Here is a 21,845-nt window from a genome sequence, read left to right on the forward strand (position 1 = left end):
AATAGATTATCTTGAGAACTATTACAGAAGTATAATTGGGGGTGGGGCACCAATGTACTTTTAGATGTTTATAAATCTCAGCTTTCAGCATTTTTTCACTCTTGTCCACTCAGGCTGGAAGTTCTGAGAATTGTAGTTTAACCATATTTTCTCAGCCAGCAGCACCACAGTCATCTCGGAGCGGCTCACGAGAATTCTCTTTCTGCAAAAATAAGTCACAGCGAACGGAGGAGGAGGAGGGTGTTAAGACAGGGAAACGAAAGCAAAAAAAGGAAGTCATTATCTTGGCCGGAGTACCGGGCGAGGGGAGGTTTATTTCGCAACATTGCACAACGTCCCAGAGCCATGTCAGCTGAAGGTGGAGGGGAGCCGTTTCGCTGAGCTGGTTAGGGAGGGACGGCGGCTCCTCCGAGTTCTGCTTTAAGGCTGCCCCGAGGGGAGGTGGGTGTGCTGTGCTGACAGATCAAGTCGCCTGCTAGCTTTCTACCACGGCAGGAGACAAAAATTTAATTTAAGCTTAATTTTCTCGGAGGAAAGAAAGGAAGCGCCCGCCGCTGATGAAGAAGCGGGAAAGCCCGTCTTCATCCCGGCAGGTTTAGGATCTGCTGTTTGAGCAGGCGGGGCTGGACTAGAAGACCTCCAAGGCCCCTTCCAGTTCTGCTTCTGCTTCTAGGCGAGGAAGGTCGGAGCAGAAGGGCTAGGCGGGGGCGGGAGGACGGCTGCCTGGCACGCCACAAGGACTTCGGGACCTGAACGGGAAGGGAAAAGCGCGTGGGTGGCCTTGGTGGGTGAGAGGTCCCGAGGCACGAGCACGAGGTGGGGGAAAGAAAAAGCGAAACCTCCGCGGCTTCGACCGCCCTCGGGGAGGAAGCCTTCCGCCCCCACCCACCCCCGAAAGGAGCCGTTTCTCTTCTTCCTCTTCTGGAAGGGACGATCTGACCCGGCTTGGTCGTGTCCTGCCCCCTTTCTCCCCACTCCTCCTCCCGAGTTAAAAGTTTTGTGACTTCAGGCGCTTTTATGACTTCAGGCGCTTGGAGGTTCTTAGCAACCCCTATGAGCTGGCGCGGCCTCTCCGCCGCCAGGCCTGCTGGCGGGGAAAGGCAGCCGTTGTTCCCGCGGGGTGACCGCTGGAGTTGCAGGATGTTCTCCTTCGCACAAGGCGTGGCCTTCATCCCCACGTTCCTGGTCTCCTGGTCGTCGGCCGCCTTCATCCTCTCCTATGCGATCGCCGTGCTCAGCGGGCATGTGGAGCCGCTTTTCCCCTACATCAGGTGAGTAGGAGAGGAAGGAGAACAGCGCCCCCTCTGCGCCGCGCAGGAAAGACTTTGCTAGATGGCGCCACGCGGGGAAGAAAGACTGAATTGCGGTCGGGGTTTCAATCCATCAAAATCACATTAGGGGAATAAAGTTTTCCCTGCTCTCCATCGAGAGCCTTTCGTATCCTGACGGTTGCCCCGAATGGGGCAGAGGTGTGATGGGTAACCTGTCCTGTTTTGGGAAAAGTGGCCCGGCTGAAGGCCTCCCAGGGCTCTCCATGATGTTCTCTTCACTCTTCTACAACTTGAACTTCTTGATCTGTACTTTTCTGCATTTCACCTTAAGGGCAGTCAGATTAATTCAGTCCGCTGATTCTGTAATAGAATAGAGTAGAATTCTTTATTGGCCAAGTGTGATTGGACACAGAAGGAATTTGTCTTTGGGACATATGCGCTCTGTGTACATAAAAGAAAAGATACATTCCTCACCAATCATAAGGTACAACACTTAATGATAGTCATAGGGTACAAGTAAGCAAACAAATCATATTAGGAAACAATCAATATAAATCCTTAGGATACAAGCAACAAAGTTACAGTCATACAATCATAAGTGGGAAGAGATGGGTGATAGGAACCATGAGAAGAGTAATAGTAATAGTAATGCAGACTTAGTAAATAGTTTGACAGCGTTGAGGGGATTAGTTGTTAAGCAGAGTGATGGCATTTGGGGAAAAACTGTCCTTGTGTCTAGTTGTTCTGGTGTGCCTGCTCTATAGCAATGTTTTTCAACCTTTTTGTGCAAAGGCACACTTTTTTCATGAAAAAAAATCACGAGGCACACCACCATTAGAAAATGTTAAAAAAATTTAACTCTGTGCCTATATTGACTATATATAAAGTGTTTTTCCCACGGCACACCTTACACTATGTCACGGCACACTAGTGTGCCGCGGCACAGTGGTTGAAAAACACTGCTTTATAGGGTCATTTTGAGGGTATGAGTTGAAACAATATGTCTAGGATGCGAAGTTCACTGCCCTCTTTTTGACTCGTCCAGTATACAGGTCCTCAATGGAAGGAAGCTTGGTAGTAATTGTTTTTTCTGCAGTTCTAATTAATGTGAGCTAAAAAGGAGATAAGGTTCTGTGGAGGTTTTGTGGGGCTAAGGGAGACAAAACCAAAGGCAGGATGCTGCTTTTCTGATTGCCACTGATTTTGTTTTCCAAGCAAAAGAAAGAAACCCTGTCATAGAGAGTTGGAGCAGGTGGTGCGGTTATGTGTGCCTCGTTCTCAGATACTTAGGCAAATGAAATTTAAAAAAAGACTAATGTGATGCTTGTAACTTGTAGAAAGTCTAAAAATTTTGAACCTTAAGGAAATAAGGGCTTTGGGAATTCTTTCCAAATGTTTTAAAACAGTTTAACTCTGGGTCTCATGACTGAGAAGGAAGAAGGAGAAGGGTTTAGAATAGAACAGTCCTTTTATTGTGAGCAGTAGAAGATTTCCCCCCCCTGCAACCCCCGTTTAGCTTTGACCCATTTTTTATTAAAGTTTTTTTTATTTTTAATTTTCAAAACAAACACAACACATAAAATCTTCCTTTTTTACATACTGTAGAAAGTGTATCAGTTGGTTACAAAAAGACTTTTGTGCATCTCTTCCACAGTCATCAAGCATAATTCATATTAACTCAAGTATTTTAACTCAGATATTTATACATGTTACCGTCATCATACCTCCATTTTCATTTGACTATAGTTGTTTAAACGTCCTTCATCATAAAATATACAAAGATTTAATACATAACCACATACTGGCATTTCATTTACTATTTCTAAAATCCTCTGATGACACTAAATCCTTATATCCTATTCTAGCTAAACATCCATAATATTTAATAACAAAGTTTTCTATCCTTCTTTCCAAATCATTGTTTACAATTTACATCTCATTTCCTTATATTGTACCCATACATATAATATATACGTTATTATCATTATCCCTCCTTTATTCGACTATATCCTGCATCATATTATTTCCCCCCTAGTAATCAAGACTTAAATGAATCTAACTTAATTCTTTATTATTATTATTGTTGTTGTTGTTGTTGTTATTATTATTATTATTATTATTATTATTAACCTATATATATAATCCAAAAGGGTTTCTAATCTTCCTTTCATGGGTGCCATTCAATATTTATATCCAGTTATTACTTATCATAACACTACACATTGTATACATTATTATCATTATCAATTATTTATGTAACTATATCACTATAGCTAAATTTAGCTAGTTTTAAATTATACTCTTCCGTCTATCAACCAGTATCTTTCCAATAATAAAACCGTGTCTTATCTTCTGCCATTTGTGGCATCAGTCCTCTAATCATCTCCTTAATCAGCTTTGTAAGGACTCCTTTTAGCAACTCTTTGCTTATAAGATCTCTCATGTAATTTCAATGCCCTTCTTCTGTTTCCTTAATCTGTTTATCTTTGATTGTCGGTGGTGTTATCAAAACTATTGCTAATAAGGTTTCTCTCTTTAAGTCCATAAATTCTTTTATTTTTTCCTCCTCTGTATCTTCCCATCTCCCCAGTTTCCCATCCATTTCATTCCTCTTTCAGTATTCCACTCTTTCCATTTTCAGAAACAAACCAATCACCATAAGTATCAGCAATTTTAATTTCTTTATATTCATTTTCCTCTTCGACTTTTTGGATTTTACCTGCCACTTTTTCCATTTGAAGAACATCTTCAACTTCTCCATCATATTTTATTGTTAGATGCACTAAGTAATCCAACTTCTTCTCTATCCTCTCATTTGTATTTGATAATTTCTGTATTTCTGAGAATATCTTTTGCAGATTTAAAACTTCTTTCTGCTGTTGAAATTGCACCATGATTTCCAGCTGACAAACACTGCTTCTCTAGTTTAGAAGGTTTTAGCAGAATTAAGCATCACAATAACATTTAACCTTTCTCTGGTTAAGAATCTACTTCAAAGGAACAGTCTGTGTGTTTTTCTTCTTCTTATCACTCTATATAAACAAGCTGTGAGTCCTTGAAGTGCCAAGCCAGGATAATCAGTGAAAGAAGTATTTCGTTTCCAATACACAAACATCTAGCTTCCGAGTAGCAGCATTACAATGTTAGAATGTTACCACTTCTTTATCTTTTTGTATTTCATTTTTTTAAAAAAGGTCCGATTCTTAAATGATTTAGAAAAAACATCCACAGTAATGAAAGAGGAAGTTTTAGTCCATAGATTATGGAGAATAATGGAAAAAAAATAGAAGAAGGAAACTTAATCCGTTTGTTTTAAAATGCTTGCATAAAGTCCATCCGTAAAGATAGCATTTAAAAAGTAAGATAACCCACTGTTCAAAACCAGTCCAAATTTAATTCTGCCGCTTATTTTTTCTGTTCTCCAATTTAAATTAATTTTAAGGGTTTTTTTATAGGCAGTCACTTTTAAAACAGTAAAAATTCATCACCAGCTGAAAACACTTTCTCTTTCCGTATCCTTCCATTTTGGAGCCACCCCAACCTCATCAGCCATTTCGCTGGATTTTTTGTCACCGGCTTGAAAAACGTCTCTTGGATCAATCAGGGACTTTGCAATGTCCCTGTGATCAGCAAGATGTATTCTTCCTGTTCACTGTCTCTATGGGATGGTTTAGGTCTGTTTGGATCACCCAGAGACAAAAGTGTCGACTGCGATCTCAGAGCATTGAGATCGTACGTCGTGTCGTGGTGACTTCGGCTCCTCCCCCTATTCCCCCCCTATGCAACCCCCATCTAACTCTGACCCATTTTTACACCAGTTTTTTTTTTTTTTGCTTTGCCAGCTTTTCCTAGCATATGAAAATTAGTTCAGTTTTCAGAGAGTTATCCTACATAGTCAGATACAGTCCCAAGTCCCTTTACTTAAATTTCCTTAAATCATTCTTCTGATTTAAGAAGAAGAAATTACATTCTTGTAATTTCCTTAAATCATTCTTTTGGGCTGGAAACAAACAGAAATATAATGACAGGGCTGAATAAAAATCCTTTTGAAAGTGCTCATTAAGGTCTGATTATCTCAGGATAATTAATAACAACTGAAATTGAAATTCTGATAGTTATAGCCCCAATATATCTGAACAAGATCAGGTTGGAGAAGCAGGGTTAATCCTTGCCCACACTTTCTTTTTCCGGGACACATTCCAATTGCAATCCAAACTAATAACAGCTTATTTAATGATTTCATTCTGCTCTTTGTATATATTGGAGTTGAGAGGCCTTTCGTTCTAAAGTTCACAGATACAATGCTAAGTATATGTTCTAGAAGTAAGCTAAAGTATTTTCAATGCAGTAGTGATTCTCTCTGTTATGTATAATTGAAATTACGTTTAATCTTCATTTGATTAGTGTTCTCAAACAACTAGAAAGATAGCCTAATTTAACAAATATACGCAGAATGAACACTATATTTTATTACATCGAGTATATCATGCAGGATCCAATCTGAATCTTTCACCAGGACAAGAGATTTGTTCTTCCAAGCTTTCAGATTCAAGCTGGAGCCAATCCTCAGGGAATTTTTAAATCCCCAAATTGTGTGTTCTATGGCTTGTATGAGATTCAGCCAGTTTGCATCACTTGCTAAGTTTCTGAGCAGTTTCATGAACTGGTTGTTGGAAGAAATTATTAGGGCAGAGAACCGGTTGTTAAATTATTTGAATCCCACGACTGAATGTATGTATATGGTGCCTGTGGCTTTTAGTAGTTGATTGCCTTATTAGTGGGGTATTAAGTTCTTGATTGTTGTTTCTTTGTGCTGCTGGGCCCTTGGCTCTTAAGTACCTGGTAAAGGTAAAAGGTAAAGTTTCCCCTCGCACATATGTGCTAGTCGTTTCCGACTCTAGAGGGTGATGCTTATCTCTGTTTTAAAGCTGAAGAGCCACTGCTGTCCGAAGACGTCTCCGTGGTCATGTGGCCGGCATGACTAAACACCAAAGGTGCACGGAACAGTGTTACCTTCCCACCTAAGGTGGTCCCTATTTTTCTACTTGCATTTTTATGTGCTTTCAAACTGCTAGGTTGGCAGAAACTGGGACAAGCAACGTGAGCTCACTTCATTACACAGTGCTAGGGATTCGAACCACCAAACTGCCGACCTTTCTGATTGACAAGTTGAGTATCTTAGCCACTGAGCCACCGCGTCCCTTTTTAGTACCTGGTAAGCTAGTGGTAAATCAGCACTTCTGATTGAAGCCTGGTAAATGGGCCCCTTATGCACACATCCAGGAGATTGAGAAGTTCTTTGGAGATGGGTGACTGGTCCCAGTGACCAAGTCAGATTGGATCCTGCAATATTACCCTGGAACACCTATATTTGCCTTTGTTCAGGTATATCATGTCTGGACTGGACTGATATATCTGGAACACCACTACATGATAGTAAAACAATGCAGAAAAACCAGCTCTTTGCTGCCATCTAGTAGTTACTCAAGCCTTATTCTTTCCCTCTGTTCATCATAGTGACAATGGCTGGTTTACACTGTAAAAACAACCTTGGATTTTTCCCAACTAAAGACATTAAGCAGCATCTATGGTGGGTGGAGTGTTTTGTCTTAGGCAGTGGCTGTTTTTGCTAAGGGACTTAAACCCATCAAAATGCAGACATAGCAGAAGAAAAATGTATTTGCATATACTTTTAGTGGTCATTAGTTGCTCCTATTCTTCTGATAGTAATAAGTTCTAAGAAAAAACAAAACACAAACCCTTTATTTCTGCATATAGTTGCAGTGAACTCCCTTTTCTAAGAATTTGTGTTATTTATTTTGAAATCTTTGGACATCTTGTTCCAAAGTGATTAAGATACATGAGAATGTTTGTAGCTCAGGATTGATTGGGATATTGTTTGCCTCTTGATTGTTGGTCTAATGTTAATCTGGGTGTTGATTGCTTATATGAAGGTGTTCTTTGCTCCATTTTTTGGCTTGTTGATTGTCTTTTTTGAATGGCTAATGTCAACTCTTAGTGGTCACATTCATAGAAATTGATCTGACAAAGACAGGTGTAAATGTCGTCCCTCTTAAAATCACATCTCATCAACTCTGCAGTAAAAATAGATTCTGTATGTGCCAGATCCAAGATTAATTGAGACCCATGTTGCAGAATAAAAGTATATTTTTCCTTCATGACTGATCTATATTTTAACAGTTAGCACTGAAATTAATAACATGCATTTAATATTTAATTTTTAATAACATTTAATAATGTTTCTTCTAAATCTAATACAAATGAATGGACAAATGAACAATTTTAATTATTTGCAGTGCACTTGTAACATTAAGTGTTCCAGAAAATATTCCAATTGTACTTTGATCACAGGTTCAACAGATTCCATTCTCATCTTACATAGAGCTCTTAAAGGTTTTGAAGTGATCACAGTTCAGTATAGTATTTAGGTGATATCAGTCTTTAGTTGGAAAAGTACTTCATATTTGTTGAGTGTTTCACTTGGAGCTTTGGTTCTCAAAGCTTATTTCCAACTAAATAGTGAGATAATTAACAAAGTATTTTTGAAAGTTATATGAACAAAATTAATATTTCATTGCCATAAATATTGAGGGAATTCAGCTGATGATTCGCAGAGGCCGATTTTCTGTTATTTCTGTTTGAGATCAAACTACATGTGACAGGAAAATTGGGTGTATTTTACTTCAGAGCAGTCACGGAATGGTACGCACTAAATAAATTAGTTTTGCCTTGTTTTGGAGGGAGGGAATGGAAAGAATGACAGACGTATTGGCATGTATATTATTAGATTATGAAAATAACACAGGATGAAGATATCTGTTGGTTTTTACAAAAAAAATAATAGTACGTATAACTGAGATTTTTAACATTAGATATCTGTTCATGGTAAGTCTTAATTTCTAACAGATGGAATTAAATGCTATGAGAATCACGTAGAAATGAAAAAAATAAGTGAACATATTTTCTGGGATTTGCTTTATGTATTTGGGACTGAATATGTAGTGTCATTCCATGTTTCTCCTAAAATAAGATTCAACTGGAAAATAAGCCCTACTATGATTTTTAAGGATGCTTGTCTACCCCCAAAATAAGCTCCAGTTAAGATTGTCAGCCAGAAGGATGCATTTAGTGCCATATTTTCCCCAAAATAAGACCTAACTGGAAAATAAGCCCTAACGTGTCTTTTGGAGCAAAAATTAATACAAGACCCAGTCTTATTTTGGAAGAAACATGGCACATAGAATGGAACTGTAAACCAAATACCAGGTGGCTATTTGGCATGCTGATTTTGGCATCCCCACTTGTTAGCTCAGAAATGTAGGAGATGGAATTAAAGCCACTACATTAAAACTGTCAAAGCATAGATTTAACCATCTCTTAGCCGTGCCCAACAGTATATTGTAATCTGCCCAGAGTCACTTAGTTGAGTGGGGCAGCTATAGAAATTGAATGAATGAAATGAAATGTAATTAGTGAAATATTGCTTGTCATTTCAATAATTTCATTCATATTTCAGGATTGGAATCTATTGCGTTATCATTTTTAATGATCCACCCATTTTGAAAAAAAGAACAGGACTTATTTTTGTTAGTTTTTAATGCTTAAAATTATAATTATATTAATGTACTTCAACATTTCAAATGAGTGCGTATCAGAACAGCCTTTCTAGGAAGTTAGATCAATTGAGAAAAGTAAATATCCATCCAAGTACATATGCATAGGATCAGATTGCAACCTCTGGCCTGCATTTCAGATGATGGATGAGAATTGTTTTGAATTACAAGCACCTAGGTTATTAAGCACTTATTTTTTGTGACATTTCTCACAAATGATCATAGAAATTATCCCTTTCTCTGAGTTATATCATTATCAATTTAATTAGATGTATATAGGAGTATGTAGTTTCCAGGAGTCAATTTTGATTTGTGAAAGATCTTACTCTAAATGTACTATTTGTATATTAACTGTTGTCATTTTTATCATTTGTGCTAGTGATACAGGAGCAAAACCTCCAGAAAGCGGTATCTTTGGATTTATGATTAATGTTTCTGCATTCTTAGGTATGTAGCTATTTATACTTATTTGTTAAATTATATTTAAGAGATGTAATGATTACATATTTATAACAATCCTGTCTCCAGATGGATGTGGCATGAGCACCTGGATTTATACTCAAACTAATTCATTTATACATAACTAGCCAATAACCCGGTATTGTCTGGGTATTTATTTATAGGGGGAAAATGTCTGGACCAAATGTAATTTCTAATGTTGGACTTCCCCCCTTATCAGAGTGAGCCCCCTTGTGGAGTACTGTGAAGCCATTACCATGGCAGCTCCACTGTGCTGTACAGTAGAAGCCATTTTACGGTAGTACAGTACAAGCCATTTAAGGCACAAGCTGTATCTTAACAGAACCCCCCCCCCACTGCCCCAAGAGGCATGTTAGCAGTCTTACCCCCCATAGTATTTGTTTCCAGAGAGTAAGTCATCTGTGTACCAAGTTTGGTTGAAATTGCTCAAAGCATTCCAGAGTTATGGAACATACACATGTACACGTACACGTACACACAGACACAAACACACACATACATACACACACACAAACACACACATACATACATACACACACACACACACACACACACACACACTTTACAAATGTCATACAGTATATTGACTTGGAGTAAAATAAGCTTTCTATATTCCATAATCAGAGTAACTCAAAAAGAAGAAGTAGAGCACGTAGGTTAAAAACAAGAACTTCTATAGAAATGAGTTCAAACAAGCTGTGTACTTTCAAGCTTAGGAAGATGTATTAAACTTCGTAGGAAGATGTATAAAAAGTAAATAAGTCATGATGATAACAAAATCACATCTTCATAACTGTATAGAATTTGGAGTGTTTACAATCGAAGTGTTTCATTTGAAATACTTTGTCAAAGGTGCTGAACTTCCTTAGTACAGGCGGATTGCAAATGGCAGACAACATCTGTTTCATCCATACCAGTTATGTGTGTGAGGAAGGCTGAGTTGCAGAGTAAATGCCTCATCTGAAAAACACCTATGCAAATGGAACATACCAAGTTTGCATAACAATCTGACTTTTATAAGGATTCTTTTCTGTTGTTAACTAACAAAAAGATATACGACTAGTCCTCATGACCATTGGAGCATTCCCATGGTCATGTGATTTACATTTTGGATACCTGACAACTAACTCACATGTTGGTTGCATTGTCCCAGAGCCTTATGATCCCTTTTTGCGACCTTTTGACAAGCAAAATCAATGGGGAAACCAGTTTCACTTAAAAACCTTGTTACTAATTTAAGAATGCAGTGAATGCACTGAGAATCCACTTAACAAATGGGGTAAGAAAATTCATAAAATAGGGCAAAACTCACTTCACAAATTTCTTCCTTAGCAACATAAATTTTGGGCTCAATTATGGTCGTAAGTTGAGGATTACCTGTACTTGAAAATCATCTAATAAATCTTGATTGTGAATCATGGCTGTATATCTTGACTACCCATTTGATCAATCACAGGCATCCTTGTCCTAAATGTACAAAATGGAATAAATTAGTATTCTTTATAATGTATATTTAGGATTATTCACTGTTAAACAATTTCATGCAAGTTTTTAAAGTAGCAATTTGTTATTTTTTTAAAGGTGGGTGTGTGATTAATTAAATATGATGACAGCTTTGAAATATGGGCAATGTTCAAATAAGTTATACAATAATTTCTAATGACCATAGTTTTAATTTGTAATATTCATAGGAATAAGGTTATGATCTATCATCAGCTCAAGCAAACAGCTCATGTTGCTTCTGCTTGCTCCTGTGGACATGTTGAATTATGTTGCTTGATCTGAAGCAGGGTCTATATTCTCTGCTTAGAGTAGCTTTTACTAACGACATTTGATGTTACTCTGTAAAATATTATTTACATTTATAATGATGTGTATAGAGAAACAGTCTTCATTGGGATTTCTACTATAGAAGGTAGGCTATTGAATTTCATAGCTGGACTTTGAAATATTCTAGATGGAATACAAGAAGACAGGCTTCGTTATAAGTATTTGTGTGTTGTTTTCATTTGTGTAGTATTTACATACTGATAAACTATTTAACATTTGATGTTACTCTGTAAAATATTATTTACATTTATAATGATGTGTATAGAGAAACAGTCTTCATTGAGATTTCTACTATAGAAGGTAGGCTATTGAATTTCATAGCTGGACTTTGAAATATTCTAGATGGAATACAAGAAGACAGACTTCATTATAAGTATTTGTGTGTTATTTTCATTTGTGTAGTATTTACATACGGATAAACTATTTTCATATGTCCTATGTGTTATGTCTTAGAAAAGGACATGATTGGTTCTAAATAAGTGACACCAAGTCAGAATAGGTTAAATCACCACAGTTCTGTATCATCTTCATCTGTTATTTTAGCCCGTTTTTTTTCTGTGCTCTAAGTTTGTCCTTATTTTAAAGGCCTGGGTGTTTTATGAGAGGATACTTAAGGACTGCTTTTTCCACTGCAGTATATTTCCTTCTGCGTATTCAGTCTGTCTCTGCTACCTTTTCTCCTTGATCCATATTTTGCTCTGTGAAACTATTTGTTTTTAAATCATTTTATTTTTTACAGTCATATGACTTTTATTTGTTTACAGAGAAAAACATCCAATTAAGCAAAAATAACAAAACAGTCACCACAAAATTAAGTATTTTAAAATAGGAGCACATAAACAATTCTGCAGTACTGTACTGTCTAAATTAGGTAAATTAAAATGGAAAAACTCAATTTTTAACTTGCTACAAAAAGCTGAATTGGAGCAATCTAATCTGTAGTAGTAGAAATCTAATCTGTAGTGGTAAAGTATTTTGCAAGAGATCTGCAATAAAGAAGCATCATTTTCTAGCCTCAGCTCTGCTGATTATCTGATAGTGAAGGAGGTTTCTTTTATTGTGGTATGATTACTATTTTTCTCTTTCTTGTTATCTACTGCTTTTGCAATAGAGAAAAATTCTAGTTGTGTAAGTAGATCTTTTAGAATTACATAGCTGGAAGGAATGTTAGAGATAATTCAGACCAACCCCCTGCCAGTGTAAGATTCAGTAAATCATCTTCAATAGACAAACATTCAGCCTCGGATTGAAGACTTTCAGCAAAGGAAAATCAACATAGTGGTAGACTTCACAAGGTGCTTGCTTGTAAAATCAAAAGTTATTTCTGATATCTTGCCTGACCATAATTTGTAGTTTTAACCATTGGTTCTGGTTCTGTGTTCTGGGGCCGTGGAGAATTAATCCATTCTCTTTTGTATTTCACAACAGTTGGAGACTGCTATCATATTTCTTTTTAGTTTTCTGTTCTGTATGTTAAACATACCCATTACTTCTTATAGGACAGTGTTGGCGAACCTTTTCGGCACTAAAAGCCAAAATGGGAGCGAGTGGGAGGGGGGAGCACCAGAAACCAGAAGAGCAGTTCCCTGGTTTGCATGTACGTGCCAGGAGGCTGAGTTTCTAGTTTCTGGTGTGTGCATGCACACCAGTCACCTGGTCTTCCGGTTTCTGGCATGCATGCGTGTGTGAAGACCAGCTGGCCGGGGCACATGCACACACGCCAGAAATTGAAAACTCAGGGAGCTGCTCTTCTGGTTTCTGGCACTCCTATGCGCTTGAAGCCCAGCTGGCTGGTCGTTCCAGAACCTGGCAGAGCAACAGGCGATGGCTAGCATGCCCAGAGAGATGGCTCTGTGTGCCACTTCTGGCACGCGTGCCATAGGTTCGCCATCACGGTTATAAGACATAGCTTCTAATCTAGACACTTCACCTTCTAGATTATCCCTCTTCTGAATTTGTTCCAGTTTGCCACTGCTATTTCTGAACTATTGTGATGAAAACTAGGCACAAACTCTGCTCCGAACAGAGTAGACAAGAACAATTACATCTTGTGGTGTGGACTCACTACTCCTGTTAGTGTCACCCACTTGTTTTTAGCAGCTACATTAAATTGCTAGTTTGAAGTCCACAAGAACACTCAGGCCCTTTTCGTATACATACCACTAAGTTTAGTCTCCCCTATCTGATATTTGTGCCTTTAATTTTTTTCCCTACTGAAACGCATAACTTTACATGTTTCATCATTAATTCTGTCTTATTCACTTCAGCTCACAGATGAAGCCTTGTAAAACGTTCAAAATCCTCTCTTTTCCCACTTCACCCAGCTTTGTGTAATTTGCAAACTTCATAAGTATCTCCTCAACTCCCTCACCCAAGTCATTGATAAAACTATTGAGTAACACACATCCCAGGATAGAGGTTATGGTGCTTCATTTGATATTCCCCACCAAGCTGGAACATTGCAAGCTTTTTTTTTTTTGGCTGAAGTCATTCTGGCACTTATGAGTATGCAGGATCCAATCTGGATCGGTCACTGGGCAGTTCAAATTCCTAGTGCTGCGTAACAGAGTGAGCTCCTGTTACTTGTCCCAACTTCTGCCAACCTAGCAGTTTGAAAACATGTAAAAATGCAAGTAGAAAAATAGGGACCACCTTTGGTGGAAGGTAACAGTGTTCCGTGCGCCTTTGGCATTTAGTCATGCTGGCCACATGACCACGGAGACGTCTTTGGACAGCGCTGGCTTTTCGGCTTTGAAACAGAGATGAGCACTGCCCCCTAGAGTCAGGAATGACTAGCACATATGTGCAAAGGACACCTTTACCTAATTCTATAAGAGATTACAATTCTAACAGTAAAAACTAATACAGGTAACCCTCAACTTATGACCATTATTGAGCCCAAAATGTATGTTGTCCTGTGAGAAATTTGTTAAGCGAGTTTTGCCCCATTTTACGACTTTTCTTGTCACATTTGTTAAGGGAATCACTGGAGTTGTTAAAATTAGTAACATGGTTATTAAATGAATCTGGCTTCACCATTGTCTTTGCTTGTCCGAAGGTTGCAAAAAGAGATCAGGTGAGCTAGGGACACTGCCACCGTCGTAAATATGAACCAGCTGTCAAAGCATCCAAAGTTAACATGGCCATGAGGATGCCGCAATGGTCATAAGTGTGAAAACTCGTCTTCAGTCACTTTTTTTCAGTGCTCTTATAACTTTGATTGTCACTAAATGAACTGTGGTACGTCGAGGACTACCTTGAACAAACTAAAAAGAAAAGTGGGGAAAAGTGCAGAAAAGAAAGAAAAACAGTAGAAAAGGAATTAGAAAAGAAAGAAAAATAATAAAGGAAAAGAAAATAAATATATATAAAGAAGTGACTTCTCCTTTTACCCTAAGTACAAGTAAATTTTTAAACTGATCATTTTTTCTTAAAATACAACTAATCATCTCTTCTTCAAATATTCTGTCTTTTATCTATAAACAAGGGAACACAGTGGCTCCGTGACTAAGACGCTGAGCTTGTCAATCAGAAAGGTTGGCAGTTCAGCCGTTCAAATCCCTAGCACTGTCTAACGGAGTGAGCTCCCGTTACTTGTCCCAGCTTCTGCCAACCTAGCAGTTTGAAAGCACGTAAAAAATGCAAGTAGAACAATAGGGACCACTTTTTGGTGGAAAGGTAACAGAGTTCCGTGCGCCTTTGGCGTTTAGTCATGCCGGCCACATGACCACGGAGACGTCTTTGGAGAGCGCTGGCTCTTTGGCTTTGAAACGAAGATGAGCACCACCATGTAGAGTCGGGAATGACTAGCACATATGTGCAAGGGGAAACTTTACCTTATCTATAAACAAAGCCATGTAGTCCAGTCATTTCAGTCTGATGTTAGTAAAAGTCCATTAAGGGTTATCAGAGATAACAGCATATATGTTTTAAAAAGATCCTTCAGTATGTTCAATATTAAACTATTTTGCTTCATTCTGTATGTCAAATTTAAGTGTTCTTCTCCTTTAATTATAATCTCTAGCTCCCTCTAGTGTCCAATTTTTGCTTTAAAACAATTAAAAGCATTTATCCACTGGAAGGATTATTTATTATTTAATTTCAAAATCTTAAATTTCAAAATTTGTCCCAACCTTTGTAATTTTCTAAATCAAAAGTTTTAATGGTCCTTTTATTGCTTATTTCCCTATTTGTAAAAAAAATAAATCTTAAACTTGTAGTTAAAACTTCTTTCACAAAGGACTGAAGGAAATTCAGTGCTATGTTGATCCAAAGATCCCTAATAACTGAAAAAGCAACTAACAAGCAATTTCTAAAAGGGATTAGAAAAGGAGGTATGTGAACATAATGTCTTTTCAAGGATGCCAAACATGGGTTGAGCCTGATGATTATGTTCTTATCTCCCAGAGCTCTAGAGACCACTAACTTGGAGGAAAAGCTGCTGGAAGCATTTTAGGAAATCTCAAGTCCTTTATTGTCTGGAAAGGAATTATTTCTAATGATCCTCAGAGTTTACCATGAAGAAATTCTTGGAAATGCAGAGCCCTGATTTTACTTCTTGATCAGTTTAGAATGGGACAGATTATTGGAAAATAATTTTGGCGGTGAAGCACACTATCGTGACCGTTACAGTTTAAGAACTCTGTATTTTATAGTGTTGGTGAACCTTTTCAGCACCGAGTGCTGAAACGAGAATGCACATTTGTGAGCATGCATGTGCCGAAAACTGGAAGAGCAGCTGCCTGGTAGAAGATGATCTTCCAGTTTCCAGCACACACAAACCAGCTGTCTGGTGTGCATGAGCCAGCTCTGCCTGGCCTTTTGGTGGTCCTCGTGCCTCCCTGCCTGCCCTCTGCCTGCCCCCCGGTCCCTGTCGGGGTGGCAGGAATCCCACCGACCACCTGGTTCCGCAGCCCCAGACAGGGAGAGAAAGTTGGGCAGGGAATGCCACCTTCCCCGCTTCCCAGCCTTGAGGGAAGGGGCATTGGCGTTCCCAGGGCTCTGGTTGGGGGGGGCAGCAGGTGGGAGAGCTTCACCCCAACTCTGGCCTGGATGAAGTGCTCCTCCCAGCCCACCACCAAGAACAAGCTAGTGCAGCCCCCTCCCGCCACTTCTGCCAAGGAAGCGCAACCGCGCTTACTCCAATACTGGATAGACATTCCTCCCACTTGGACTCAACTCCTTGTTCCTCATTCCTCCCCAACTGGAGCTCCTTTTCCTCCTGGCTGCTCCAGCATCCCAGCCAGAAGCAGTAATATGAGAACCGCCACTGCCCCCTCGCAGTTGTAGGAGCAGTGGTCCGGCCAGCCAGCAAACATTTCCCCATGCCCCCGAGCCAGCCAGGTGCTCTGGACTGTGAATGCACATTCGTGCCACGGCCTGGAGGATTGGGGCCATGCAAGAAGACCACTCGGGCAGAGAGGGAGAGAAGCCCTGGCCCACCCATCCTGGCTGGAAGCTCTGCTCCCCTTGCTCTTCTGGGTTCCGGTGTGCTGGCCAGCTGGTCTTCATGCATGTGGGAGCACCAGAAACTAGAAGAGCAGGCACCCAGAGCACATGCGTGCAGCAGGAAGATGATCTTTTGGTTTCCGGCATACGCACCGGCAAGCTGGTCTTCATGCGTGCCAGAAACCAGAAGATCATCTTCCTGGCGTCTGCATGTGCAACTGATGACTGTTCTTCCAGTTTCGGATGCTCCCGTGCGCATGAAGACCAGCTGGCTGGCGCAGTGGAACCCGGAAGAGCAATGGGCGACGGCTCGTGTGCCTGGAGAGATGGCTTTGCGTTCCACTTCCAGCACATGTGCCCATCACAGGTATAATATATTCATTATCTAAGTGAAATTATTCTGTGTTGTCAGGACCAAACTCACTTTTGTATTGCATTATTTGTCTTTAATTTATGTATATTTTTCTCTTTCTTTTTTTTTAGGTGCAGTTACAATGTATATAAAATATTCAATTGTAAAGAAACAAAATGATGTGACACATTTTATTTCCCCTTGTTTCAACTTATTGACATTGTATGTTGGAATTTTGGGTTGTATTGGACTGGGCATTGTTGCAAGTTTTCAGGTAAGTAAGAAAGATATCTTTATATTTTATTTATTAAATTTATATCCCATTTCTCCTTCAATGGCTTACAAATGATTAAGAATATTATATGAGCATTAAATACATTCATTTTGACCAGCCTTTTAAAATAACTTAGTATGCAACAAGAGAGAATCAGAGCAATATACAAGTAGTCCTCGACTTATAGCAGTACATTTAGTGACCATTCAAAATTAAGTCAGTGAAAAAAGTAACTTATGACCATTTTTCACACTTATGACCATTGCAACATCCTCATTGGTGGTTATGTGATCAATATTTAGATGCTTAGCAATTGATTGGTATTTATAATGGTTGCAATGTCCTGGGATCATCTGATCACCTTTTGTGATCTTCTGACAAGCAAAATTAATGGAGATGCTAGATTCACTTAAGAACCCTGTTACTAACTGAACAACTGCAGTGATTCACTTAACAACCGTGAGTAGGTATAGGTGATACCTTGCTCAATAGTAGGAACTGTGAGAGGGAGTCCTAGTGGACAACCATTTAAATATAAGCCAGCAGTGTGCAGCAGCTGCCAAAAAGGCCAACACAGTTCTAGGCTACATAAACAGAGGGATAGAATCAAGATCCAGTGAAGTGTTAATGCCTCTTTATAATGCCTTGGTAAGGCCACACTTAGAATACTGCATTCAGTTTGGGTCACCACGATGTAGAAGAGATGCGGAGACTCTAGAAAAAGTGCAGAGAAGAACAACAAAGATGGTGGAGGCTAAAACATATGAAGAACGGTTGCAGGAACTGGGTATGTCCAGTTTAATGAAAAGAAGGACTAGGGGAGACATGATAGTAGGTGTTCCAATAACTCAGGGGCTGCCACAAAGAAGAGGGAGCCAAACTATTCTCCAGGGCACCTGAGGGTAGAACAAGAAGCAATGGGTGGAAACTAATCAAGGAGAGAAGCAACTTAGAATTGAGGAGAAATTTCCTGACAGTTAGAACAATTAATCAGTGGAACAGCTTGCCTTCAAAAGTAGTGAATGCCCCAACACTAGAAGTCTTTAAGAAGATGTTGAGTAGCCATTTGTCTGAAGTGGTATAGGGTTTACTGCCTAGGCAGGGGGTTGGACTAGAAGACCTCCAAGGTTCCTTCCAATTCTGCTATTGTTGTCAGGTGAAGTACCACATGACTGCAGTGCGTACCAACAATTCCCGGTTGTGGTTATTATATACAAAATCTGCACTGTCATTAGAGAAAGGCCTCACACTTCTCCTGCTTTGTGTGAACTGCTAGTTCCATTTCACTGCTGTTCTGACCTAGGTTTCCCCACAAAAATCACGAGGCAGAGTCCTGGTCCCGACAAAACCCCGTTTATTAAATGAATGTGAATTCCTCTCATTCACATTCAGCAAAGCCTGGCAAACAGTCTTTCAAAGGAATATTTATGACCACAGACCTTATCTATCTTTAAGGTGACCAGATTTTCAGATTGGTAAAGAGGGACACCATTGACGGGGGGGGGGGGGGCTTGATTAAAAATTTTATATTTTGTCAAAAGGTCACACAAGGCGATTATATGATTATATGGGCCGTTTATAAATTCCCCCTCCTCTGCACAGCTTCAGCCTCTCTCTCTCTCTCTCTCTCTCTCTCTCTCTCTCTCTCTCTCTCTCACACACACACACACACACACACACACACACACACACACACACCTCTTCTGGATTCACTGGGCCATTTATAAATTCCCCCTCCTGTGCAAACACTCCTGCAGCTTCTTTCTCCCCTCTTTCTGGATTCGCTCCGAAGTTTTTTAAATTACCTCTTCTGTATAGAGACCAGGTTATCAGCCACGTGAGACATATGCTTTGTTTCTATGGCACAGTAATCCCCTCCCCAAACAACACGCATTGCCAATTTAGAAGCCCCGAGCAGCCGAGGTGAAGAAGCAGTCCGGGGGGAGGGGGAGGGCCTGAGCTTGGACAGCCTCGGAGGCAGCCGCTAGCTCCGAGAGAGAGAGAGAAAGAGGGGGGGAGGGAGGGGATTCTCAAAGCAACAGAAGAAGAAAAAAATCTGTGAGGGAAGCCCGCGGTCTCCACATGGAGTAAAGTCTTCTCCTCCCTCAGCCATTGGCAACAGCTCCCAAGGACGTGCGGGTGGGAATGCGCTCGGCTCGAAGAATATACGCTCCCAGTTGCTAGGAGAGCCTCAAGGCGGCTGGAGGCTTTTTCGTAACTTAAAAAAAATCGGGACTTTTTTAAAAAAAACGGGACGCGGGACAAATTGTTCAAAAGAGGGACTGTCCTGCTGAAATCGGGACGTCTGGTCACCTTATCTATCTTGGAAAGCTGCCATGTAAACATTTTCCAAATGAGGTGCTGTGCAAGGAAAGACTGGGCACAGAGTCTCTGAGATTCATGGACAGATCTTCTCACTCCTGAAACGAATCTAACAACTGAATGAACAAATTGTTTCCTGCAAAAGCCCCCTCCCCTTTCGCTCCTCTTTTATTTCCTGTGGGAGGGGCCAATCACCTTCCACCTGTGACTTTACTCCCAAGTCTACCCTGATTTCTGAGTTGTTCTTTTCTTCTGGCAGCTCTGCGCTTGCGCACACTGGGAACAGGTTCCAGCTGTTCCTCTGCCTCACTGCTGTCTAGCTCCATAGGCACCTGATCACTGCTAGATGGCCTCGGCCCCGTCTCTGCCTCCGATGCAGAGTCCTTGTCCAAGCCTTCCAGGACTGGCCCATGCTCCTCCCCAACCTCCCCACTGTCCGACTCTGCTCCAAGCTCCACTGACTGCTGGTGGGCCACGACAACAGCCTCCTTCCCACCTGGGCTCAGGGAGCTCCCTTCAGCAGATGAGGCTCCACTGCCCTGCCCTACTAGCTCCTACTAGCTGCCCTATACTTTGTCACACTGTCTACTCCTACCGTCGATAGCTGACCAACATCATTGTCCACTGCTGCTGAGGAGTGCCTAGCCAAGGCAGTAGATGGCCTTTATAAGGCCTCCACAGTGGTTCTAAAGGGCCAGCAGCTGCCTTGGCCAGGCATGTCTCTCAGCAGGAGGAGGAAGAGATGGCAGGTTAGCGAGAGATTGGCAGGAGTGATGGAAAGCAGAGCAGCCAAAAGGGCAGAGATGTGGGGGAGACAGGTGGGTAGGGGGGAAGTTGAAGCTCCCCATGTGGTTGCAAATAGGTTGCCAAGTATCTGAATTTTGATCACATGATGGCAAGGCTCTGCAACTGCCGTAACTTTGAGGACTGGTTGTAAGTACCATGGCTTATGATCTGTATTTGTATTTACAACCCTCGCTTCATCCTCACAACCACCACATGTTTGCAATTGGAATGCTTGACAACTGGCTTATATTTATGACTGATAGCAGCGTCCTCTGGTCATTGTGATTTGTGACCTTTTTTTTTTTTTTTTTTGCTGATTTCCAACCTAAAATGTCCATTAGGGAGTCTGGATTTGCCTAATGACCTCGGTATTCACTTAACTACTGCATGATTCACTTAACATCCTCTTTAAAAATTGTCATAAAATAGGCTCGATCTCAACTTATCACCACAACAGCTTATAGAAATATTGGAATTGTTGTTGTAAGTCAAGGACTACTGTATATTAGGTTCTTTATAATAATAAAAAGACCTTTCTAATACTGCTAGTTTGACTACACTTATTTTCTCACTGATTACAACCTTTTAGGTAACATTGATTACAACTCTAATAATATACAATGCTTTTCAATTGTCTTTTCAGGAATTAGCAGTTCCTGCTGTCCATGATGGGGGAGCTCTTTTGGCTTTTGTCTCTGGTGCTCTCTACATTCTTCTTCAGACAATTATCTCTTACAAATCACGTCCACGATGGAGCACCCCGTGTGTATGTCACACAAGATTATTTCTCTCCATAATGACTTGGGTAGCTGTCATTCCCAGTATCCTTTTTACAGAATATTAATGTGTCAAAGTTCTTAACAATACAAGCACTACAATTTACATCAGCTTACTGGTTCTATATTCAGTTTTACAGTATTTGTACAAAATTGTACAGTTCATAACATGTAAGTCTGACACATAGGCTATGCTTATAAAACAGTGAGACATTGGGAGAGACGCACTAGACATACTGGTAAGATGTATAGCATGTACCAGCTATGTTGAAGCTATTTTCAAGATACACAGGAAGTCCTTGAGATGTCATTGAGCCTCCCCATTATAGTTGCATGTTGCAATGGTATTAAATGAACCGTTTCACCTAATGATCCATACATCCCCAGTGCAATTGTTAAACGTGTGGGGGACTAAGTAGAGCACTGGGTGCCTCAGGGATGGGGGAGGCCCTTGGAGGTGTTCTGACTTAGGCTTCCCAAGAGCCTGAAGCAAACTCCTTACCCCGACAAAAAACCCTTTTATTAATTTACTGTGAATTCTGCTCTTTCACATCCAGCAAAGTCTTTCAAGGGACGATTTACAGTCACAGACCTTATCTGGCTTGGAGAACTGACAGGCCGATATCTGCAAAATTTGGCAAGGAGTCTCAGAGAGTCGTGAACTCATTGTCT

At 40.2% G+C, this 21,845-nt stretch overlaps 1 protein-coding gene across 2 annotated transcripts in view; it reads left to right on the forward strand.

The window, feature by feature from the left end:
- Window positions 1–298: 298 nt before the first annotated feature.
- The window catches only part of DRAM1 (DNA damage regulated autophagy modulator 1), a 31,423-nt gene continuing 9,876 nt past the window's right edge, over window positions 299–21,845 (forward strand). The window contains exons 1-4 of one of the 2 annotated variants that reach the window (XM_032221795.1): window positions 299–1,271; window positions 9,285–9,352; window positions 17,147–17,289; window positions 21,041–21,218. In XM_032221795.1, the coding sequence (XP_032077686.1) occupies window positions 1,018–1,271; window positions 9,285–9,352; window positions 17,147–17,289; window positions 21,041–21,218 (643 nt within the window). In that variant the 5' untranslated portion in view covers window positions 299–1,017. The remainder of the gene's footprint in view (window positions 1,272–9,284; window positions 9,353–17,146; window positions 17,290–21,040; window positions 21,219–21,845) is intronic. The other variant, XM_032221794.1, reaches the window with a different exon arrangement.

The sequence above is a fragment of the Thamnophis elegans genome, chromosome 7 (genome assembly GCF_009769535.1).
Source record: "Thamnophis elegans isolate rThaEle1 chromosome 7, rThaEle1.pri, whole genome shotgun sequence".
In the NCBI taxonomy this organism is placed as follows: domain Eukaryota; kingdom Metazoa; phylum Chordata; class Lepidosauria; order Squamata; family Colubridae; genus Thamnophis; species Thamnophis elegans.